We start from the raw sequence: 26174 nt of genomic DNA, 5'->3' as shown, positions 1-26174 counted from the left end.
CAGGGAGCATCATATGAGCGTACTGTACTCCGCACAGGACTCTTAGCTGTCGAGAAAAGCCTCTCCTCCTGGTTTTAGCTAGCTTTTGTTTCATGATAAGAGCGAGAGAAGAAAAGGAAGGCTTTGCCATTTTCCGTCATAATGTCAGCTGGAGGAGCCCTCATAATTTATGAGACACCTCACATTAAAAGTTCATGAGGAATCTTGGAAGAGATACAAATGGCAGTGGAGCTCCAGTAACGGTGCAGGCCAGAGGAGTCGGAACAGATCAGCTGAGGTAATTGGGTCAGAAAAGTTTAGGTTCACACAGTGCACGCTGGTGGAGCTGCCTTTGTTGCTTTAAAACACAACCAAGCATCATAACTTAATGTATTAATAGGCTTCCAGTTTAGACAGCTTTGTGCATTGTCTAAGATACTCTGGTGGAAGTGATTTGCATATTACTGAGGTCGCCCTCAGCAACCTCTCAGGAGTTTGCTTTTAGATGTGCCTCTACATGTCATAACAAGTGGGATGTGTGTCAGAGTAAAACCTTTCTGCTGCTTTAAAATGAGCCCCCCCCACCCACCCCCCCGACTCAACTGCGCTTCCTCACCAATCTCCACCCCCACAGTCTCCAAACGCCTTTAGCCAGCCGTCTCCCCCAAATTAGACGACTGTTTCCATTTAGTGTGAAGCTTTACCTTTAAAGTCGCGTTCACTCGGCATGTACACAAACAATAAACAAGAGCTCTAGTGAATATGCAGGTGAAATATGGTAATACCCTTACAATTACACCACTTTCAAATAGCATGCAGCTCAAAGTCATAATGAAAATATAATATGTTGCAATTCAGCATTAAAATGTCTTAGAGTTAGTCCTCAGTTCTATATTTTTGTTGACTTGTGTTATTTATATTATCCAAAATGTTTTCAACAATGTTCAAACTCAGAGAAATCCCCAATTCTATTCAAGATAAGTGTATGTTTCAGTCTGGTCGCCTCATTATTTCATCATATCACCAGTCTCCAACGACGAATGGTAAAGGAAAAACACACTGCTCGCCAGTTAGTGCTGCTGCAAACTAGAGGATAATCAGGCTGATTTTTGACCCGATTCGCCCGTTCCAACAATTGCCGGCTGGAGGGCGGTCAGTGACAAGTATCTGCCCAAATAATCCTGAAGTGTGAGGAGTGTACAAAAATACTCTTATTACCATTTCAGTTGGAGCCTCCCTGATCTCAAATTATAAATTTCAAACATATTTGATGTGTTACAAACTTGTATAGCTGCGAATAAAAACTTTCGAACAAATTTCCAACTCACTTCCAGCTTGCACTGCAAATTGCAAGCCAATTTCGCCTTCTCAGCGATGAATTTGTCCTTTTGTTTCCTCTTTACAATTATGAAATAAAAAATCAGTTAAATCTGTCGTTATGTCTTTGGGCTCTTACGTTTTTTAAAATTGGATAAGAGTTGAAAATGCTCTAGTGTGCACCAGACCATAGTCAGTCAGACGTTTTTTTTCCTTCCACTGTTTGTATTGGTCACCTGAAATGAATGACCACTCTCGTCCTCCGTCCATCCATGTGCCTAAATGGAAAGCTTTAGACAGGGAGAGCCGCAGCCCCAAAGGGAACAGAACAGAGGGGGCATCAGTGAAATCAGAAATGACACTGAATAAATCAAATGCAGCATGAAAAAAGGGTGGAGCTGGGGTGGAGGTGGGTGGCAAAATGGCTTTCAGAGGAAGCAGCAAGGGTAGGCAGGCTGAAGCAGCTGAAATAAGGATGAATGCGTGGATGGATGTGGGCTGTCTTTGAGATCAGCTGCTGTAGCTGTCAGGTGAGCTGAGCTTGACTCCGTGGCCTGAACTAACACTATGCTCAGTTTGTCTCCATTAGTTTGGTTACAATCCAAATATATAGCACAAATTTGAACAGTATTTAGAGCAAAAGAAAATGCTAATTAATATAAGTTTCCATTAACTACTGTGAGGAGATGCTTCATCAAGATAAACGCCTGCTTTAGCTGTGGCATAGGAAGTGGGAGCAACAAGATGACCAACAGTGATTAAAAGAAGGCTAGTAAAACCTCAAACCAAAAAAACATGATGAGAAATGAGACCTTTCTGTTTGTTAGTCTCCTGATCACACCACACAGATCTGCTGATTTTAGTTGGCATTATTTTTCCTCTCACAGTGAAGCAGAGGTTTCAGTCACATGTTTCGTGTTCACCATGATTTCTTCACTAGATCTGTTTCACATCTTGTTTTTGTCAACACACCAACTCCTACACCTCAGTCAAGCATCAACGTTTTTGAGTCAGATCTTTTTCCATTCCTACTCATTCTAAAATGAAAATACACATGGAAACTAGAATGGCACTCAGTAGAGAACAGTCCCTTTTAAGAAACCACATTTAATTTCACTAAATGTGGGTTTTTATTTGGACCTGAACCAAGTTGCACACATTCATAAAAATCACCTAATCTCACAATGAAGTTTGTGGATGTGCTCGCTGATCCAGGTCTACACCAAGATTTAATGGGTTCTTCCTTGACACATGTCCCATCCAAGTTCTGTGGTAATCTGTTCTGTTGTTTTTGTGTAATCGTGCTCACAAACCTACAAAACAACCAACAAACAAACGGAGGAGAAAACATAACGTAATGGAGGAAGGAGGAAATAAGTGCATGAAAACGTGACCAGTATTAGTGACAGTCTCTATCATTCTCGCCTAAATTCAAACTGTGTTTACAGGAAACAATCCATGCATGTGATCCAGTTAAATCTTATTAATGCTAACCACACTGTTTACTGTTCACGTCCATTAAGTTGTATCCCAGTGAATATGTATCCTGCATTTCCCACTGCCGCTGCTGCTTCATAAAACAGGGCGTCTTTTATTGTGAAGCCGTCACAGGAATTTCAGTGCACTTGCCACCAAGGTCAGCGCTGACACTGCTTGTCAGATGCATGTCCTCATGACTGACTTGTTTAATTTAACAGCAATGTAAACATATACACCTGCTGCTCTTCTGCTATATATCTGACAAAAGTTAGAGTTTAGCAATGTGTAAACGTAAACATGCACAATGTTAGACACAGGTATGCAACCTTCTGTCCATACTCAGTACAGCCTTCATTTCGTCCATATTTGTGCATGTCAGAGCAGTACCAGTGGAAATCATTGGGGGCAGTGTAACCATTAGTTCAAGCGAAACAACCATGGGACGGGAAGAAGAAGTTTCTGCTTTGGCGGAACCTTTTGAGGAGACCCTTTGCGAGTTTGAAAGAAACTAAAGGCAGAAGCCTGTGATGTTACCATGTGGAAGAGGCCTATTTTGCCTCTACAATGTCCTGTCGCCATGTTTGTTGTTGTCAGAAACTCTTGCCTCTGTGTTGCCCTCTAGTGGAGGTATTGCATTTCAACCATGCCAACGTAAAAGACATGTAAAATTTGGGCAGTGAAACGGACGGATCTCTTTTCGTTCATTTTGGCAGCACAAATGAACTTTAACATGTTATCAAATAGCTGCATAAAAGTAAAGCATTGGATAAAATACTAAATCACATCAAAATCCTGGACTTGATTTTGACACAATTGGAAAAAAGCAACAGTTTGGTGTAGTGTCATCCTTTTACCTAAGCTGCCCTCATTTCCCCCCACAGCAAACTCCTTGTAGGCCCTTTACTGTGAAGAGCCCATTTCCTCTTTCACTATCAGAGGATTTCCTCCATTCACAGTGACTGAGTGTTGGCCATGACTTTGTTGTGCTGTGCTGTACTCCATGTGTATGTAATTGCAGTCACTGTGAGACAGCGGAGCATAATGCTGCTGGAAGGAGGTCAGAGACCACCCGAGGGCAGGGAGGCATCATATGAGGCAGTCTGGTGACATGGCAACTCATCTAAAGCCCATGCATCACTATACCACCTACAGTGGATTATAATGTACGACTGCAAAAGACTAGATTATACAACACAATAGCCACGGATGAACCATCGTGGCTGCCTTTCATAAGGGAAACCTACAGTATGTCAGTGTGAGGCTGTAGATTTGACTTTCAGGATTATTTTTTTTTTCTCATGTTAAAACTGTCTATAATTCAGTTCTTTTATGAATGAGATCGTTTTTTCTGCTATGTCATCAGCTTGGAACTGGTCACAAGATGTTTTCAATACTTAATCGTATTTGGCAGTATTTTTAGCGTGGGGGTCGGTTTTACAAAGCATTAAGTATTTTTTTGTTTTCAGTGTTGTTCATGGATCCTCCACGCCACTTGTTTCCTCTCATTATTTTGTCCCAGTGCTGCCGCTGACCTCGCAATGCTGCTTTCTAGTTTCTCACCGGATGCAGTGTGCCAGCACGGGGGCCTCTCTTTGTGGCGTCACAAGCCCACTTTTTTGGCAGCGGTTCACGTGAGGTGACTGCCCCATCCGACCGCCCCCACCCCACCACCACCACCACCCTCCTCCCTGCGCTCCCTCCCCTCCCCTTCCTCCCCCGGCAGGCTCGGCACTTGCTATCCTGCCTCGTTGAGACAGCTCCACTGAGGCTTGCAAGATCAGCTGCCGTGCGAGCCCAGCTGAGGCTTCCGGGCACTCACGTTGCTAGATTTCATTTGAGAGTGAGCGTTTGACCTCAGGAATGAGTAGGCATCCGCATGCTCATGCACGCAAACGCAGACATACTTTGCAAGCACACGGGTGCGCACGGATAAACAGCATATACTGTAAACACGGGGACGTCTTTGAGCCCACAGCTTGTCCATATACTCTGCTGCTTGCTCATACACACACACACACACACACACACACACACACACACACACACACACACACACACACACACACACACACACATTCACCTGCTCCCCCCCCTCTCTCTCTCTCTCTCTCTCTCTCTCTCTCTCTCTCTCTCTCTCTCTCTCCCCCTCCCTCTCTCTCTCTCTTTCACCCCATTCGCCAGCCCCGCTCGCTCCCTGGCACCCCTCCATGTCGCCCCTGCCAACCTGTTTCTAAAACATGTAACCTACACTCAGCACCCCCTTGCACCGCTGCCGCAGGCCGTGACAGCCCGGGCTGTAATGCTTAGTGGCACAGGCTTGCCTCTCCTCCATCCTCCACCATCGCCGCAGCAGTTCTGCAGATTGCTATTTGCTGACATTGGGGATGAGATTAAAGGCAGGGGTTAGGAAAGAGGCATTCAGAGATTGAAATGCAGCGATGACAGCTATTTCTCTTGTCATCCCAAGGCAACTGAAGGCCACAGCATTGTCAGGCTGCGCAGAGGGCAATCCGAGGCAACAAAGTAGATTAACCTAGAGGGGAAAGAGATGAAACACTGAGCAAATGGTGGCCCCTGGCACTTCAGTAGCTGGCAGTTACACGCCTAATGTGTTCGGCAGACTTATTTTCTGCCGTTAACCACTCGCTGACCTATTGTTTATGTCTTTAATTAAGTGTGAAGAAGTTATCACAACTTTGTACCTTTATTTGGCTCACCTTTTTAAGGGTGTCACAATAAATTAATGTTTTATTAGAGCGTGGAAACACTTCTGTGCCCACTGAAAGCAAGATAATATGTTGTAGCCACATTTCTATTACTTAAGTTTAAATCTTTTACTTTTACCTTGTTGTGTTGATAATATTGAAACACAAACACATATTAGGTGGTTGAATGTGTTATGTGTTTTAATATATATATATATATATATATTGGATATTTTAATCCAAGCCCAGAACTTTAGTTTTTAGTCCCAAATGGGTTTTGTGGTTCTTTTATTAGTTTTGGATACGAGCTATAGTCGCTGGGTTTGCCTCTGGGGTTTGCAAGGGTTGCACCAGCAGAATTGTATTCTTTAGTAACACAGTGTGAAAAGTTTGGTCTCCCACAAAAAAAGTTCCTTGCGATCCTTCTTTACATGCACGATCTTTGATTTCTGACGATGTAAGATCAAATTGAGCTGCAAGTGTGCTCCCTCTCTGCCTTTCATGCCGCTTCAATATCACGGCGTGAAAAAACAAAGAAGGCAAAGACTGAGGGAAATCTGAAGCGTTCTGCCACTCAACATCCCCCATTCCCAAACAACAGCGTCTCACTGCCACTACAAATACATTAGAAATCAATTATTTATGGAACAAAGTCAGGGCCTCTTTTATCTTTTCCTTTTATCCAATTAAATTGTCTAACCATTCTAAGCCTCTATAGCTCACAGGGAATGTGCTGCTTTTAAAAAAAAGAAGAAAAGAGTTTCTCTTCAGTCCTTCTTTTGACTTTCGACGTAACAGAGAAGAGACACTTCTGAGGGTTGAAGAATGAAAGGAAGAAAGTGAGTAAAGTGTAAATGAACTCCCCCTCCTACCCCCGTCACCATTGCATTGGTTCTACAGGAACTATTTGAAGTTTTGATATTAAGACTTTGGTTCCATTCCGTGCGCAAAGGGACACTGGGAGTGGCGAGGCCTTTCATGATTCCTTTATGCCCAGCTGAAATAGTTCGAAAGTATTTGGGATCATCTCCACAGGGGTAAATACGATGTTGCTTCAATTGCTGTCCTGTATTATTCACGAAGTCAATTGATGTAGTGTCGCAAAAATCGAAAATGCTTATTTCTGATGCAGACGTGTGAAATTATTGATGTTAAGCTTTGTAAAACACCCTGCACGTCTCTCTATTATCTTACAGTACGACTGTTAGAGAAAAACAGCCACAGATTCTCTGAAAAGCTTCTCAGTTTGTCACTTTGTAGAATCATTTTCGTGCACTACAATAAAACACATTACAGTAAATGCATGCTGTAGATCTACAGGTGTGGTGGCAAAGGGCTTAAAGAATGAAACCTTTTTTTGTTATTATTGTTAATTTATCCATTGTTTAATTCATTAGGCAAATATGACAACAGTGTCCGGTGCCACCCTCTCAAATGTGAAAATGACCTGATATAATGATATATTAGTCTTTACAAAAAACGACCTAAACACTAGTAAATGAGTGAATAGAGCTATTTCCAATAAATCAATCGACAATTGCAACAATTTTGACGATGAGTTCATTGCTTAAGTTATTGTATTGTGCAAAAATGCAGAAACGGCTCTGATTCTCAAATGTGGGACTGGTCATTTTCTCTTCTTCCTGTGATCGTAAACTTGGACACCATACAGTCCTGTTTTGATTATTCATTTGTCTGACAAAACAATCAATATGGCAGCGTGCCCTCGGAAACATGATTTGACTGAAACATTAATCTGTTCATCAAGAAAATCATAAATTACATCCTTGTTTAGTTTACATTCCATGCCCAGTTTATTAGCTCGACCTTTTAAGTGTCATTAAATGCATTTAATACCTGCATGACACTGCTGTCAAGGTCTCTGTTCAATTATATGCATTATCATTGAAGTCTCAGTTAGTGGTGGTATTATACTGGACTACATCATACCCAGAGGTGTCTCTAATAATCTAAACAATGTAAGTGGGAAGAAAAATCTCTCGGTGTAATGCAGGGACAACACCAGCTTTAACTGTGGCCTCAGTGATATTAAATATAACTGAACATGGAACACAGCAAAGGTTAGTATAATCTGGCTAATAGCAGAGAGCAGGACTGAAATAATGAAATGATTGATTCATTCATTAATTGTGCAATGGAAAATTGCAGATATTTGGATATTTTTCTCTTCTATGATAGTAACCTGACACATGGGGTTTTCAAGAGCAAAAAAATGTCACCTCAGCATCTGGACAATTGATGTTTAACCCTTATCCTGTATTTTTTAGACCTAACAATGAATACATTAACTGAGAAAATAATGAACAGATAAGTCTTTATTAAGTTCATGTTTTTTTTTTTTTTTATCATGGATCCTGAAACATACTACAACAGACTGAATTTTGTCCATTAACCCATTATATTAATAAATAGTCAATTGTACTACTTACAGAATGCAGTAGAAAAACCGCTTGGCATAATGGGAGAGAATAGTGTGAGCGCTGTCAAAACAAAGGCTTTTGTTTCCTCTCAAACAACAGAGATCATAGTGTCATGTCTGCCATTATAGCGACAGCCACTTTATGATTAACAAGGTGCTTACAAACTCTTAATCCTATCATTAAACTGTCCAAAACATATGGGGGGAATATTTAGAAATACAACACACACACAAGTTTTAAAGCCGACTGTGAGCAGCCTCAGATCCGCTGCTCTTTGTTACAGGTTCATGTGTGTTCATGTGTGGGCTGGTGATTTGTATGTGCAGCCTGGCATGACATGTCTGAGGGCTTGTATATACAGTACATGATACATGTGTCTGTTGTTTGTGTTTATCGGTCTACATGTGTGGCATGTCTGGCTCAAAGAGATTCTTTTTTTCACTGTATATGCGCCTGTGTGTGTGTGTTGGGGTAAAACTGTGTACACTGTAAGCAGAGTCGCGCACAAATAGCTCCTGAGGGCCCTTACGATCACAGACTGCCAAAAGGAAAAGGATTTCCGAGAGGTTTCCTTCTCGCTATTTAAAGTGGGAGCCCTGTGGGACATGTTTGGCATTCTCATCCACTCACTGAAGATGGCCTGTGATCTGAAGCCACTAACAGGCTCGGCGTGCTCTGTCTCTGTCTCTCGCTCACTCTCTCCCTTTCTCTTTCCCTCTGGCTCTCTGAAGTGATTACCCTGCTTGTGATTCCACTGACACCCACATGTCCCCTGGAGACGTGCCTTCACTAGTTTGTTTAATCTGCCTCCCTGTACAGTAGGTAACACAGCCATAATTGAGGTGTGGATAGAGCTATGGGAGCAGATGAAAACGATAGCAGGTTTAATGAAAACTTGTCTGCGCTATAAGTCGCCGTGGATGACAGCAGTCGCTAAATTAATGTACAAAATGCTGCTGTGATAAGAATTTTTTAAAGGAAACTGTCTTCTGCTGCAATCTGTCAGTCCTTTGTTTCTTAATGTTTCCCCAGGCGATAAACGAAGAATCCTGTACTAAAAAAAAGTCACAAATATCAATGTTGCAGTAAGGATTTGGAAAATGTTGCTGGGAAAGTTGTGGCTCCCGTCGCTCTTCAAGCAACTTTTCTCAGTTTCCAGTGAGGCTGCTGATAAGATAATGAGTTATCTGAGATTAGAATACCATTAGCGGGCCTCGCAGTCAAGCAGATATTTGATCTCAACAACATATGACTTCCAAAGTTGTGCTGATACCTGAGACAGATTCCGCTTTACACTCCGTTTGAATTTTTTGATATGAAAACAGCAAGTGGAACTGTGAAAATGCAAGCATCAGATACTCTATCTCCCCCGGTTAGTGTCTCGCCTCTGTCTGTAACACGCTTGAACTGCTCTGTTCAGAACATACAGGGTGTCAATCATCGCCCAAATCAGCCTTTAGATGAGGCAAAAAATGAAAAAGGAACAAAAAGGATCCATAGAACTGAACTTGAATTAATTAAATATACTGTATCGTACTTCCTCAGAGAGATTGCATCTGTCCTCAGATGTGTAAAAAATAAAACATTCTCAGATATCTTCTTAAACCCTATTATTGTAAGATACCAGTAATTAAATTGACAGTGTCATTAATTGGGTTGAAGATAACTTGTATTGAGTCGAGGACATCTTAAACTCAATTAAAGATATCTCTAACTCAATTAAAGATATTCAAATGCCATGTCCCGCAATATGCAATCAGCCCCTTTCTGGCGCAATAGTATCAGTTCACTTGTGCCCCTTTTACAAAGACTTAGTTGTACTTCTAAAGTTTTCTTTTTTATCGTTTAACGCTTGACTTTTTCAAATAGATGTCACACTTTGGTGATGTCTATAGCTCTTTTAATGTGGCATAATTATAGTATTTAATCCGTCCTTATCCAGCGTTTGAAATAGAAGTGAAGATTAGACGCTTCTGACATCATTGAAAGGAGGCATTTAAAGGGGAAGCTTATAATTTTTTTGGGGGGAACAAGGTATGATGAGTTGGAACACGGGCAGCAGTTCTGTCTGTAGATCTCTGGGTCAAGCAGTGCCAGGGAGACAGCAGCCTGTCAGAAATCAACAGAAATGACTGGAAACAGGTGATATCTTAAGATGCTTTCTGACATGCACTGAACTCCAGTTAATGTCCAGCTATTCTCCGGTGGGGCTGTATGTGAGAACTCAACTGTCCAAATGAGAGGCTCCGGACATTCTCTGGCCAGCCCCCTAGTAAAGACTCTAGAGAATGTCCAAATGACCCTATGTGAGAACACAGCAGGTGGATCCACCGCGAGCAAGTGGGTGTGTTGATGATGTTTCCAACACGGGACTGACGCAAACCTGAAAGGAAAAAAAAGAAAAAGAAAATTACAAATATCTCCGAATAAAAAAGCGGTGCCATACACATAGAAGACCCAGACAAAGATGTAAAGATAGTTTTTGGTGGTAAGACGGTGTTGATGTGCTGTAAATAAAATCATATGATCTCCGCAGCAGAATTAACCTCGTGCCTCTGCCTGCTGTTCCACCCGTCACATAACCCTCCAGAGATTTCTGTGATGTTTTGAGCTGCGTCGTTCATGTGTCAAAGGTAAACTCCGGAGAATGTCCAGACCCAATTGTGAGGAAATTCTCCGGAGCACATGTGTGAAAACTGTTTAAATCACTCTGAGTAGCATTAAAATAAATGTTCGCCATACATAACAAACTAGAACATTTTCATTCTATCCTGATGTTTTTTTCCTCATTAATAAATAAATCTGCATAAAGTTGATAATCAATTAGAGATCTCAAGGCAAATCCATTTTCAGCCTCTCAGATATGAAGATTTTCTGCTTTTGTCCTTTTCTGTATTTAATTGTGACTGGAAGACACTTTGGTTTCTGCTCTGTCTGTTGGACAAAACAAGTTGATTTAAATGAGTCACCTCAGAAGAACTAGTGATCTGCATTTCTGACAGTTTTTCAAATAATAAAATGTAATTGTATCTTCTTCTTCAGCTAAAAACGAGTAGCAAAGTTGAAGCAGACTCTGGTATATTTCTTCACACTCCGAATTCTCTTTTCCAATTTTTGCTTTGAATGATATCCTCAATTTTCCTCAATAAAGAAACATGTGAGTCTCCTGGATAATTAAACAAGCCTACAGGTTTATGTCATGGCCACCAGTTTTAATTATTTCAACAAAAAGGTTATTTTCCATTTTATTGGGGTGGCGGTTGGCTCCAATAAGAAGAAGAAGAAGCCACCCAGAGGCGTGAACCAGAGCTGTAGCACTTTACAAACATTTAGTTGTTGCAGTTGTGAACAAAACACACCACTGTAGTTGCCAAATTCACCCTGAATTGACCCAGACTTTGACTGTAAATTCACCGAAGCGGCAAATTGTAAAATTTGTTTTCTCGACAGCCGTGATCTTTCGCTTCAACCCACACAGAATTGTAAGCTCTGTGAGTGGATGCTTCCTACCAATATGCACCTTGGGAGTATCTTTTTCTACTAACCTTGCATGTTTTTTATACACAGTCTAACAATTTCTATTGAAAGAATGAATGGTAGTTTAGAAGCACAGCTGCCAGAAACTCCAAAACTATGATCAAAATCTAAATAAGCCTTAGTTGCAGCCCTCTGGTCTCATATCTCTTTGCATCATTTTGCATCATTCAAGTTTTTAAAAATTGTTCCAGGATAACGTGTATGACATATCTAGCCTTATAAGGATTATTTTCACCTCCTTTTTAGAGACCTGTTGCAAAAAATATATCTTAGCAAAGCCCATTTCCTTTGACCTGGTTGTATTCGAAGTGTTGTGTTCTGTGGACGATTTGCAGCTCTAACATGCTTCTCATCACATCATGCTGTTTGCTATTATTAGATCCTCTGCCAGTGCATGGGAAAAGAATCAAACTCTACAGCTCTTCTTCACTATAATATTCATGATTGGATGATTTGTAGGGACCTTTCAATTGTTTTCATTGAGTGGAATGGGACTGTTGGTTTCCTGATAAATGCTACCTGATCTTAAGTATCTGTGGATTTATGGTGAATCTGGGCTCAGCCTCTCCTCCTCTTCCTTCTCCTCTCCCCAGGGCGCTGTGCCAGCTGTGGAGACAACGTGGTGGGTGAAGGCACCGGTTGCACTGCCATGGACCAGGTCTTCCATGTCGACTGCTTCGTCTGCATGACCTGCAGCACCAAGCTGCGTGGCAAGCCCTTCTATGCTGTGGAGAAGAAGGCGTACTGCGAGCCTTGCTATATCGTAAGTAACTTCAGTGCTTTTTAAAACCACCTGTCCCAGCACCATGTTTAAGCTCACCCTGGTTATTGATGAGTCTGTGTGGGGGGCACATTGGCAGCTCTGTGCCAGGATTGTTCACATCAAAACTGCTCGTATCACCACACATCTTCATTTCCTCTTTTGTCTTTGTTTTGGTTTTGATCCCTCAGTCAAACTGACTTTTGAGTGACTTTAGTTGGTCTTGTTATATGTTCAGTTTGATATTATTAAAATGTTATCTCCTGAAAGGAATGAGCAGAATAATGAATAATATTAACTTGAAGTTATAAGTTTTAGGTTTAAAACCGCCCAGCTAACAGTTAAGTGCTGTGATGGTTTGTAATTCTAAAGCTCTCCCAACAAACATTTTCATATTCACATGAAGATGTGGTGAACCCACTGAGAATTATTAATTCTACTCTGAAGTTTCTCTCAGCTTCACTTGGCTGTTAAGAGTCTTTCAGCTCATTGTTTTGGTTTTCCGCCTTCAGCTTTTAATTTATTACCTCCGCTAAGGAAGTTATGTTTTCTTTTTATCTGTTTGTTAGTCAGCCGGTTTACACACAAGCTACAAAGTACAACAAAGAACAAAAACTTGGTGGAAGGATGCAATATGGTTCAGAAAAAGACCCATTAAATGTAGGTGCAGATATGATTAAATGGGCAAATCCAGAAAATTTGACAGTGATTGACAGGTACACAGTCTAAAGAGTGAAAGACAAGTTCTTGCATGAGAGAGAGAAATGCATTGATGCCACTTGCGAGTACACTCACCACTCACGACTGCAGCCATAACTATGAAAACTTACTGTGTGGATGGTAAAAACTTTATGGACGATAGCATTAGTGCACACGTGAGCCAATAGTGCTGTGCATATAAATGCAGCAACGAAGCAGCACATCGTGTTGGAGATCTCTCATGTTATTATGAGATTTCAACCTTTTTTTTGGGGTTCCTTATGAAACTGTAGTCGGAAAGAATTTGATATGGCAGCTGCCACAAACTAGATTGTTAATGGGAAATGATGTTAGATAATGGTGAGGGCATTAGCAGAAGTATGCACTCTCAGAGCATACTTTTAGTTCTCACTGCTATCAGCAGCAATTCTAGCAGTGGTGTGCAGCTTTTCCGGTGACAAAAGCGCTTCTATGTTGACAATTAGCTGGTGAGCATAGTGAAGCATTTAGCAGCTACATAGTTGGATACTATTCTCAGTAGCTGGGGGAGTGAATTCTGGACGGAAACACGACTCCAGATACATTTCAATGCTGCTCTTTGTCTGCTGGATGTGAAAACAAGCTGTTTGCTGACACATTAGCCATATCAGCTTCATAAGGTGATAATGTGTGAGCGTGATATTCACAGCTGTCCACAAGTGTTAAAGACGCTTCAAATGTCCAGTATATTGTTGCCTGTTGTTCATAGTGACATCCAAGCCAAATGTTAATAACAGATCAAATAAATTGGCAGAGCTTCAGATCTCACTCTCTTTACTTCTCACCTCTAACTTTTTCTAGCCGAGGAAGTGATAGACATTAGTCATTTGATCTCCCTGTCCCTAATCATCTTTAAAGGTAACATGGTGATACATCTCTGTGTGGATAATAGAAAACAAATGTTCCTTTTCATTTTCTATCTAAATTTGACCAAACAGAAGAAGAAGTTAAAGACATTTAGTGACCGGTACTGTTTTTCGTTGCACAATATTATCAGGAAAGATCTGAAGAGACCACAAGGAAATCCCCTCATTTTGAGTTTCATGACAATATGTTTCAGTTTCGTCATAAATCAGTTCAACTGCTGGAAATGACTACAAGTTTTGTATTGTCAGCAATTTCATGGGTAAGTTTGTGGGTCATATCTGGAAGCTGAGAAAGGGAGGAACTGTACAATGGGTCTTTACAATGGAACTTTCCCAAATGCTGCCAACTTGTGGATTTGGAGTCAGAGTCTGCGTCGTAGTGAGGTCCTATTGATACACGTGTCTGAGTCAGTCTCAGCTGTCAATTGTGACATTTCACCACATTCTTATAGCATCAAATAGATGACAAAACTTGAACCAGGACTAACACCACTGTGAAGATAACTACAGTGAATAACAGAAACCATATTTAAGGAAATCTTTCTTTAATGTTCTTTGATTTTTTTTCTTAGTTTGGTCCATGTCCCATCTGCTAACATGGATAAGAAAGGATTTATGACCTTTAGTGCAGCCAGATTAAGACGCTTTAGCTTCACTTCTGGGGAGCTGTCATATTGTCCATCTTTTTACAAAGTCTATGGGTTTATTCCTATAAGCCTCCTGAGACAGACAGGGGCCACACTAAGTTATTTGTGTTCCACTTTCCAGGTTGTAGAAAAAAGAGTTTAAGGAAAAATAATTGCGCTTGTACAAGTTTCAGTGTAGTTTACAATGTGCTAGTTAACGAGGAGGTTAAGGCTTTGTTTGTAGTAGATGAGAGATAAAGCATTGCGATGACCAGAGTAGTTACAGAATAACAAGTTGTCCGAAAGAAATTAATTAGTTAGAATTTTATTCGAACACTGATGTGCTGGATTCTTCTGGAACAGCACATATTTACACACACATACAATTCATTTACATCACTTGCAGGATATGAGTTGACGTGCACTTTACCAGTAAATTCTCCGAGCTGAGCTACTGTACATGATGTTTAAACCAGCGACAGGCCATCTCCTAAATCACCCCCTCTCAGAGGCACTCACTGTGATTGTAGTTGTCTTGTCTGGAAGTTCTCCAACTCTGATACATGCGCTAAAGAGGAATGGGATAATTTAAGAACTTTATTTATGCATTTCATCAGCATAAATGTTCTTCTGGCACAAGATCAAAAGGATGGGGGAAATCTGAATTTCTTAATGAAAGTAATTTCTTCTTCTTTTATTCCCATCCTCAGGGTCATACGCCTCTGTACGATTAGAAAATGAACGTGAGTGTTGAGTCTCTGAAGAGAAATGTCATATCCCAGGGAGGAAGAGGAAAACTTCAAGTTATAGCCTCCAAGTCAGTCAGTCTAGGAATCTCTAAGAGCAAAATGAACATTAATGATATATTTTGAATTGTGTTTTTATCTGTATATTCTCAAACTACTCTCACTTTCCAACCTGCTGTTTTATATCTGTAGCATATAAACCTATTTTTACCCTCAGTTTTTTTTATCTTGAAAAAGCACTGGAGTGATTTACAGTTGCACTTCCATAAGATTGGGCGACCTATAAGAGATACAGCCAGGTGACAAATTAAAATGAAAATCAATATTAAGTGTTTCAATATACCATGTGCCACCAGAACAGCTTTAATATGCCTTGGAAGTTTAGAATTTTTTTCTGTGTGGAGTTGGCATGTTTTCCCGTGTCCGAGTGGGTCGTCTCCGGGTTTTCTGACTTCCTCCCACTGTCTGAAGACATGCCGTTAAAAGACAAAGTGAACTGGCTGGCGATCAAGCTTATTTGAATATACTTATCTCACTTACCCATGTGCAATCAGACTATCTCACTGTGGTGGCTGAGGATTATTCACACTTTTCAGCTGAACTTCCCGACCTCTTCCACCTGTGGGCCCGTGAACCACAATGCGATCTGTTGGGCGTCAGCCAGGTCAGTCTCCGAGCTCCGCCTGCTTGAATGGGGCGTATGGTTTCAGTTCCTAAGTGATTTTTGACCATCCTCACACATTACATTTGTACACTATTATGAGAATAGGGCCTCTCTCATTGCTCATATACTCCCTTCTCTCTCCAAGCAATACCCAAGGTCAGGTTGTAGATAAAGGGCCAACTAGCAGTATATTGTAGTGTCTATATTCAAGGACTTTCATATCTAACTCAGATGCGCCAGACAGAGATCCACCAAACTTTAACTCTTTTGGGTATTACACCAGTGGCAAGACGTAAGGACACAATGTGATTTAGGAATGCATATTTAGACTTAACTATCCAGTAGTATGTGAACACCTACATGTAACATAGAGAGTGACAGCAATTCTAGCCTTTCATGGATGTGCTGTTAGAATGGGTTATGCAAGTAGAGGGAGATATATATTGGGATGCTGTGTTAGACATCGTCAGACTTGGGGGTGACAATCGCTCATGTAACTCTGTTAGGGTTTGGTTATTTCACCTTCTGGTCTCCTTGATGGATCAAGTCTACATTAAACTCTTCTGCATTAGACATCAGCTGCTGCCTGAGTTCTCCTTTCATCGGCGTCCAGAAACCTTCCATCACAATGGGGAAAGTGTCCGCGTGCACAATGAAGTAGTGTAGTGAAAAAGAGTCTGTGCTCCGGGTTACTGTCTAGAGTCTTGACTGGAGGTTTGTTTGGTCACAACATTAGGTCAGCTGCCGTTGCTTTCCTCAGTCTCTCAGGTGTGTCGCTGTTAGGTGTGTTGAGCTGTCCACTAAAAAGGGAGGTAACCCCACCCCCCATGTGGAGAGTATTTATTTCCCTATTCGGCCATGCTCTAACGATAAACCCTATCCAAAAAATAAATATATGAACAAATCTCTTAATGTGTCATAACAAATGCAGACCAGGGATTGGGTGGATTGTAGACTCTAAATTGACTCTAGGTGTGAATGTGTAAAATATTGTTTGTCCCTGTATGTTGGCCCTGTGATAAGCTGGCCACCTGTCCAGGGTGTACCCCACCTCTAGCCCAGCGTCAGTTGGGATTGGCTCCAGCTCCATTGCGACCCTCGAAGGATAAAGGGTATATATAATGGATGGATGATGGTGAGGGAGGGGGCTGTTTACCACGTCAGTCCAAAATCTGTTGAGATCGTCATCGCATCATCATCATACTTATGAGTTTAGTTAAACCTTGTGATGAGACTTTATTGTTGACTTTTCCTAGTTTGACATTTTGGGAGAGACACTTGTTCACTTTATTTCAAAGGAAGATGAGAGCATTGATGCTACTTTCATGTCTTATGCTAAATATTAATCTAGAGGAGGCAGCTGGTTAGAAACAGCAAGTGTGGCTCTGTCCAAAGGTCACAGAAAAAAATTACAATAGTAATTCAAGTCCAAATCAAAGCAGCAGATCCTGAGATATCTTGAGTTTTGTTTTGAAGAACACAGTGCCCCCATTTTCCAATTTAATCATGTTTTTATAGACTCCCCATGTTAAATATATGAAGTCCCAAGTTACATACAGTATGTGTGTTTGTACGTACATGTATTTGATGATAGAGTGTAAGTCAAAACTACATTTTTAAGACCACACAATAGATGTTCTGTTAAGACTTTGAGTATTAACTTAATGGAAACACATTTTATATTTTTAATCCCTTATGTAATGTACTCTAAGTGTGAAGTAAATGTTTGTAACTGCCTCTGGCAGTGTATTACATTTTGATGTAGGAATATCTTACAGGTCTAACAGCTGCCTGAGGAAACGAACTGTTAGTAGAATCTGTACAATGTCAAATAAAAATCTATTAATCCCTTTGCCACGAATTGTAGGAATACATTTTGTTTGCCAGAGCGACTGTCATCCAATAGAGTTCTCTGCCCTGTATCAGAGTAAGGGATCAGCAGCTCCTTTATCTAGTCCAGAACTTTGCATATTCTGCAGAACAATACTGGCATTTATATTGACAAGATCCATCTGTTCCTCTGGGTGATTTGCCTCATTCATTGTCTAGATATATTTGATTCCTTTTTAGTAATGTGCAGGAACTCACCCCCATCTGTTATTATCTACATCCAGATTTTCCTACCTGTTAACTGTCAGGCGAACAAACCTCAGTCAGACGACTTGCCCACAAACTGCAGGGCAGCACTCAGACTTTGTCTTCGGCACTTCCCCGGCCTGAGTCCTTATCGCTGCGTATTTAAAAACACGATGATGTTGATAAACTCGACAGCCGCTCAGTTAATGTCCAAGTTTGCATGGAGTTAATGTGCCAACATTGGCTCACCATTGTTTTTTTTCCTTTTCTGATATGACTCAGTCGGAGGTTACCCACAGCTCCAGATACTCCCTGTTTGCATAGATGATAAGACTGAAAGTATGAGTGAGTGTGCAAACACCACCCAGAGAGCTGTCCATCACTGTTATTGAAAGACACTAGTTTGGCTTTAGTGCATCTAAGTGCTTTCCCAGAAAGCTCAATTTAATTCAAATTATTCTTGAATGTATGTTTTCTGCAACTTTGAGCATTAATCACAGGGCTTATGGAAATCTACAAAGCTGAATGGAAGACACACCCAGTGGGGAAAGACAATATAACAGATTATCATTAACTGAACTTTTTATCTTTTTACAGCTCACAATCAAGACATTGTATCTCATTTGTCTATCAAACTGCTCCTGGCAACAACATGTTACTACTGCAATGGTGATTTACGTTTAAGGTTTTGTACAAATGAATGAAATAAGATGTGATAAGTGATCTTAAGCGGGGCTGGTAAGTGGGTTTATTATCAGCCCATCTGCTTTTGTGTACAGACATAGTGGTATCAATCTTCTCATCAAAGCCATGATGATGTTTACAGTACGTTTTCATGTGTTGAACCAAAGGGCCTGCATGGGTTGATTCAGGTTTGTTCACATTAATCCTTCATACGCATGTAATCTTACCCACAGACGGCTTCATTGTGTGAAGCGTCAGTTTTTTTGCAGTAAATTTTCACATTAAGGTGAAGAAACTTGAGGCTTTTGTAAGTAAAGGACACAGTCTCAGACAAATCTTGTGAGGGACGTTATGAGATGTAACACATTTAAGAAGATTGCTCCACTTTTGAGGAAAAGTGGTGTCATTTGACAGACCGAGAGTCAGTCTGGAAGCTTTTGTGTTAAAACACCAGATACAGACAGCATCACGTCCAGGTATATGTTGGAGGGATTCACTTCAACAATGCCCCATGTAATCCAGCACATCTGTTTAGAATGTGATCTCTTCACTATCTGCCTCATTGTTTAATCGTCACTCTCTTCACACCATATCAGTGGTGAATAAAGTTACTGTTAATGCTAACATAACATTTTCAACTGCTGCTGCTCAAATTACATCATTTTCATTGTAAAGCAGTCTCAGGAAGTGAAATGTGCTAGTCACAGAAGTAGTGACTGTCATTGTTCATCAAAAATGTCTCTACAAAGCAAGACAGAAAATTCAATGTCTGCTTTTTAATGCTATCATTTTACTTTTTAATTTCATTAGTGAGCAATGAACTAGAGGCAGCAATTCTTTCTAAAAAACTGTGCAAGTTGTATTTCCAAAGAAGTAGCTCTGCTGTTGAATAAAACCCCCAGTAACCACACGTGTCACCAAATCTACCCATAACATCGACTGATTGACTGATGGAATTACCTAGCAACTATGACCTTCTTTATCGGCCGTGATTTTAAAAGATTCATTTGAGACATTTTCACAGCTTCACATAAAAAAAGAAAAATGTTCATTGTGTTCTAGCAGTCATTATACCTTCCACTGAGTTCAAGCCACAAAATGCTCTGAATTAGTGGGATTATTAAAGCCACTGCATCGTTTTGAATATGTAGTCTTAGAAATGAAGAGTAATTTTCTCCCTCCTTTCACTTCAGGAAGTCTTCCTGTAACCACGAGATCATATTATTGAACAGAGCTGCGAGCAACAGGGGCTCCGCATCCATCTGATAGCTCAGCTGCTCTTTGAACAAGTTCAGCCCTGGGACTCAGTGTCACTGAGGTTAATTGCTTACACAGGGTATGTGCCCACTGTTCTTAAGTCCATTCGGTGCCGTGCATCTCAGCCTCATTACTGCAGCAGTTCATTGCAGATTTCTGCAGCATTCCCTCAGCCAGGTTGATGACAAGTTAATGAATTAATTCATTTTAAAATGGTTATTTAGCTGCCCTTTGCATCTGGTTGGATGCTGATAAACAGATCCATTCAATCTGCTTTACTGACACCAGTGAACGGTGAAAAGGCTTTAGACAATGCTCAGCTCCATGTTAGGGGCAGAATCCCATCATGGCCTTCCTGTTTATACTACCACTCCCTATGAATACAGCGAAGCAAAGTGCAGTATTGTAATGAGACTGATGTAAGTAACACAAGGTCAAGCCAGGAGCAGAGCTTCATATTGAAAGAGCAGTAATAAAAAGATAGGGATTTGCCCACATAAAAACCTTAATCTATTTCTGCCTCTTTTGACAAAATTTCAGAGACCAGCAAGGTCACGGACACCAACTTGCTTGAATGTAATTGCGTTCATTATCTGGTGTTGTACCGTAGCTCAGTTATTTAAAATAAATGGGCTCTGGTCTCATTGGTTACACTCTGGGAAAGATTTTCCATTCTGCTATTGAAAAGGAAGAAGTGCACAGAGCCGTCCTGACCTGCCAGTCACCAGGAAACATTCATGATTGACTGATGAGCTTTTACCCTCCGCGTTTGTTTGCCTGTACTGGAAAGTAGTGATGTCGGCCTCATTGGACACCCATTCATCCGTCCTTCTTAATAGCTGTAATCCTGGGCTGCCTTTTTGTAATTCATTTTCACAGTTTTTTCAAACTCTAACTATGATTTTATTATATGTAGTGACATTGATCCTGAGAGAAAGAAACTTTTTGGTTGGAGACAATAATCATAACAGGAATTAATTTCTATCAGACATTTAGAAAATCCTGCTTTGTGCTTAATAGTCTTGTAAAAACTGATCAACTGATTTTATCATCAGAAACAAAGAATGCCATGCTTTATAAATGTAAAATGTTTTTCAAGCTAACATTTGTCAAAATATACTGATTATTCTCACCAATGATTAATCATACAAATACATTTCAATTAACTAATGGATGTTTGTCCAATTAACAACTTAAACAATTTCATACCTTCAGAATGGCACTTACCTCATCCAACATCATCGATGAAATCACACCTAATTTCACACACTCATGTCAATTTTAAAGAATTCCATAAACAAATCCCATGACCTGCCCCTATGTCCAAAGTTGCTCCAACATTTAATGTTTGTTTTCTTGATCCATGTCCCATTCTTCCACCAAGTTTTGTGGAAATTCTTTCTGTAGTTTTTGTGTGAATCTGCTGACAAACAAACAAACCAACTAATCAACAAGGGTAAATGCTTTTTGACTTTTTAAATAATAGATCATCAGAAATGTATCCAACATATTGTTTCAGAGCCACAGTTATTCCACTTTAACTGAAACAATCCAAAGACTGTGGAGAAGTGATTGTGATTCTGATTTACAGAGCATTTTGCAATGGGATCACACCAGCCTGTCAATATGACGACGTTCTGACCCATGGTTATTCACAGGTCACTACTACACTATTACAGAAGTATTCAGTCCTCGTAAATCAGACCACACCTATCTTTGAACTCGCTCTTTAGTTCGATCTCAACTCCAGTGCTATTGCAGGGATGGGATCTGTTTGCGAGCTGGTTTGTTCTGTTCTCACTACAGTTGACTTCCAGGACCACATTTTGCCTTGATGACACACACATACCCAAACTCACCAAGTGTCACAAAAACTAGTCAGCTGCCAGCCCCAATAAGCTGATTTCAACCAACCTGAGTCAGTTTTACCTTTAAATACTATGCGTGTCTACCAAGTGTAAAGGAAAACTAAAGCAATTGTTGGCTAAAAGTTATGGATAAACAGGTTGATATTCTACAGAATATGTTGATCAAATCTGTGAAATATTTAGCTGAAAAAATGTAATGTAGATAATTATGTAAAGTAATTAAACAGTGAGCTGAAATTTATGGATAGACAGGTCAAATAAATTGTGAAAGTGAAAAATGTAAGCTTTACCAGTAGAAATACATTTTTGAACAAACCAACTTAAACATTGACGAATACAAAAATCTTGTAACAACATCCATGTTTTATAGCTTCACTTAAAATCCACCTCAAATGAATTGAACTGAATGTTTTGTGGGTGAAGGGATACTTGAGTTCATCTGACAGCCACGTGGGCGTACATCACACTACAAAAAAGGTGAGGATCTACTGCTCCAGTTGTGTTTACAGAATTTTCCACTTGACTTCAAACGCACCATAATCATACGATCTAGATAGCAAAGGGAAGTTTCCGAGGGTGGCACAGCACCCAGAGGCGACAGGCTTGGTGCCAGCTGTATTGGGGCTCCTGGTGATGGATGTCCTCCACAGCACATCATATCCGACTATTCTCCCATCTAACAATGGGATATCCCCCAAGAACTCCCCTCAAGCTGCTGCTGTCATTGAGAGCGGAGATATACAATACATTCAATCACAGAGGATGATCTCTCTTCTCCCATCCACTCACAGCACAACACAGGAACCGAAAGCTCATAATGTAGCTTCTCTGACAGTAATATGGCTCTAATTAGAAATGACTGCACACCACCCCACACACCTGTCACTCCCGTGTGATGGATATCCAGGTAGTCAGATCCAGAGGCTCGCAGCCAGCATGGTGCGTTCAGGGTCCCCATATGCTCGTTGTTGCGGCGCTGTAACACGGTGTTGGCGGTGCTGCGTGTCTGGATGTGGCCACACAGCTGCTGCTAAGAGAACAGCCTGGCACATGCAGAGCGGGGACGACAGGTGTACTTACACCCTGGTTTTTACTTGTCGTCTGTAGCACCGTCGTGAACACACAGAGACTCGCTTTCTGCTGACTTCGTCATCAAATATTCATGGCTGTCTGCATTAGCTTGCAGAGTTCTAATTGAGTTCTGTATATTCAGACGTGATTAACTCGGTCTAATTCCTCAAAGGAGTGAGCCAATTAGATAGCACTTGCATGAATAGGATTTCACATCTTAGTACGTCTCCAGAATTGCCAAGACAATTATATGTGTGTATAATTGCGCTGTACAGTGGGTGTGAGCCCGCTAAACTCAAGCAGGTCATTATTTCTTATTACCGACCCGCACTACAGGAAATACAGCTGTCCAATCCATCACCAGCAAGTGGATGAAAAGCCGGAGTGTTGTTATTAGAGTTCACTGTTTGGACAAAAGACGAGAGAGCGATTCCAAACACCAGGCCCCCTAAACCGTCCTCATGTTTTTTGTCGAAGCGCATTTCCTCCCCCCCCCCAGGAGCGAGCGGGAGAAAAATATCCGTGACCCAGTGCTGACCCACCACAATGTCACTCTAACTCATGCCATGAGAGAACTACTGCCGGGGTCTTTGTCAGTTTCTCTCTGTAACCAGAGCAGGAGACATTGCCCAAAGTCCAGAGGGGTCACATTCTGCTGCGGAGCCTGAATTTAAGGCACAGAGGCAGACAGGCAGTCAGGCAGGCCGGCCACTTTGCCTAAGCTGGAGAGAGAGAGATCAGGGCCCCCCACTGCCACCTTTTATTCTTTGGAGAAAGGCCTGAGTAAGGCATGATCTCTGTGTCGGCCCTGTCCCTTCATGTCGGCTTTACCATGACGCTATCACGCAGCTAAAATAAGAAATCTCTGGGAACAAATACAGCAACACAGCAACACAGCTGAGTGTAATAGAATGTATGAATATTTAAATCTCATTTGACGTTTGTTAGTTTGTCAAAAGTTGTGGGTAACCTGCACAGGCAGAGCAGCTGCTGGTGAGGAGGACGTCTGAGGCCGAGGCTGCTCATGAAGTGTCCAGGCCAAGACATAAAATAAATGTAAAGAAACAAATCAGGAGAGGAGGCTCTGGCATGTTGCCATCCTAATCCTACACGCGGCGCTCGTCCATAACCCAGTGTGAATTTATTACACAGACAGACTGAGCCGAGCAGGGTAGACCTGCACCCAGAGGAGGCAGGGCCATTCCAGGTCAGAGACATCGAAACCTCTGCGTACTCGTCCTGCCTGAGTGGCGTGCACATGGATGAGTGTCACAAATGCTCCGTCCGTGATTTACGCGGCTGATACTTTCAAGGTCACTGATCCTCGGAGTCAGCAAACCATTAGGAGAATCACTTTCCACTGCCTGACGGGCTCACTCACACCCACACGTAAACAAAACCAAAACACACACACCTCGGTCATCTGCATCCAGGCAGCAGAGGAGATACGAGTGGGTGATTTACATAACATGCTTATAAGTGACAGGATTTTGTAAAGGAGTCAGGTCCTGTTAATATATCTTCATATGCTCACACTGTGGGCTGATGCTGAGAAACTGCACAGACAGATGGAGCGAGTACCTGGCACTGGAAAGCAATCGCTGATATAAAATTACATTTAAGTTGAATGTCAAGGGCCGGGGATGGGATGGTGTCAGGGGCCTCTGGTGAGAGTTGGACCGCGGCGGGGGGGAAATGGCAGGGGGCTGTTCACTTTTTAACCTTCGCAGGAATGAGATTTGGGAGATGATCCTGATCACTGAACCCAACCAGCTGAAGGGAAACTCAAGTTATCCTCACACACAGTCACACGCTGACCTCTCCGCGTCCGCGACCTGAGCGGACCACAGATCAGGGAAGGGTGATGCTCCTACAGTCTCTCCACACACGTGTGGAGACTTAGAAGAGCTTCCAACCAAACCTCCACCAAAACAAATCTCTGGCGTTTCATGTTTGCCACTATCTGATCTATGACTGACTTAAGTTAGGGTTAGGGTCTGAAAACACTGTCATGGTGACTGTTTTTCCAAATCTGCTTTTTTAAAATATGCATGAAGAGAAGCTGGTGCCAAGTCAGCTGTGAGTAAGGAAACTGTGTCTTTCTCGTGAACACACTTTAGACAACAGCATATAAACTGCAGACTGTTGGGAGCTTTTCCATCCAGTGTTGACCTTTACGTTTATAGTCTGCTGTGGAATAATTCAGATACTATGTGGAGTTGGTATATTTACAGGATTCTTTAAATAAATGGTAGAGCATCTCCCGTGAGCTGAAGGCATCGTAATGAAGGTTAAGTGACGTGATGGATCTTACATCATCTACCTGGTGAGAAGCAGGCAGCGAGTGTCACAGGAGTTGCACAATAAAAGATGGAGTGTGTTAAGAACAAAATAACTTGAATATCTTTTGAAAAGGGGCAACCCCCCCCCCAAAAAAAAGAAGTGAAACAAGTACTAAAAATTATTTCTGATGTTTTGATATTGTCAGGGGTGTCAGAAGAGTATTTATCCACTTATAATAATTTGACGTTTTTATAAAATGTGCTTCCTCTCTTTCTTGCTGAGAGTTGAAAAGGCAGAATTGATACCACCCTCATACATGTCTGCTAGATATAAAGCTGCAGCTGCACTGCAGGACTTAAATGTAATTGATGGCTTATCCACACTCAATAAACCGAGACCTGCTGTCATATCAGAAAGCATGTGTTAGACTACTACCTATTACCGTTAGTAAGGTTATGTTTATTATATGTCAACTCCGTTATTTATATTCAAAGTGTGAAACTGCTCCTTTAGAGTTTGACTTTCATGGCATTGTGACGTCAGTTTTGTTGAGCTGTGCAGTTTGTAACTTTCTCACACTTTTGCTCAGTAGTATCGCTCATTATTAGTCATAGTTCCCTCATCTCTCTCCTTTCCCACTCATCTCTCTCCTTTCCCACTCATCCCTCTCCTTTCCCACTCATCTCTTTCCTTCTTTTACGTTACAGCACTTTCTGTTGAAATATACGCCACCTGAGTGCATAATTATATAATTGTAGATAAAAAAGATTTTTCTTTGTCCTGCTTGATTGACCCATATTAAGCAATAAAAAGGGAGAAAGGCTGCTTGTCAAGGTTCATTAAGTCAACAGACACCTTCCCTCGGGAAGTAGGAGGGTCAGTGATTTGACTCATAGTTCACGACCGAGTCAGAATCTCTTATTCACTGCGGAGGAACCAAACGCTGCAGCAGATTTGTCTTTCGAACAAGCCCTTGTTAGACAACGCAGAACCACCCTCAGTAGGGTGTAGTTAATTCACACAGCATGGCCTGGCACCAACCAGCACATTCTTTGAGGGTGCAGGCGCGCGCACACA

The 26174-nt window shown here is 41.4% G+C and overlaps 1 protein-coding gene across 4 annotated transcripts in view; it reads left to right on the top strand.

Moving 5' to 3' along the window:
- The window catches only part of LOC118120925 (LIM domain containing preferred translocation partner in lipoma), a 153335-nt gene that overhangs the window by 114637 nt on the left and 12524 nt on the right, over positions 1-26174 (top strand). For all 4 annotated transcript variants that reach the window (XM_035176427.2, XM_035176422.2, XM_035176425.2 and 1 more), the window contains one exon: positions 12052-12221. In XM_035176427.2, the coding sequence (XP_035032318.1) occupies positions 12052-12221 (170 nt within the window). The remainder of the gene's footprint in view (positions 1-12051; positions 12222-26174) is intronic.

The sequence above is a fragment of the Hippoglossus stenolepis genome, chromosome 14 (assembly GCF_022539355.2).
Source record: "Hippoglossus stenolepis isolate QCI-W04-F060 chromosome 14, HSTE1.2, whole genome shotgun sequence".
Lineage (NCBI taxonomy): Eukaryota > Metazoa > Chordata > Actinopteri > Pleuronectiformes > Pleuronectidae > Hippoglossus > Hippoglossus stenolepis.
Note: the sequence above shows the minus strand (reverse complement) of the source record. Positions and strands in the feature narration are given on the sequence as shown.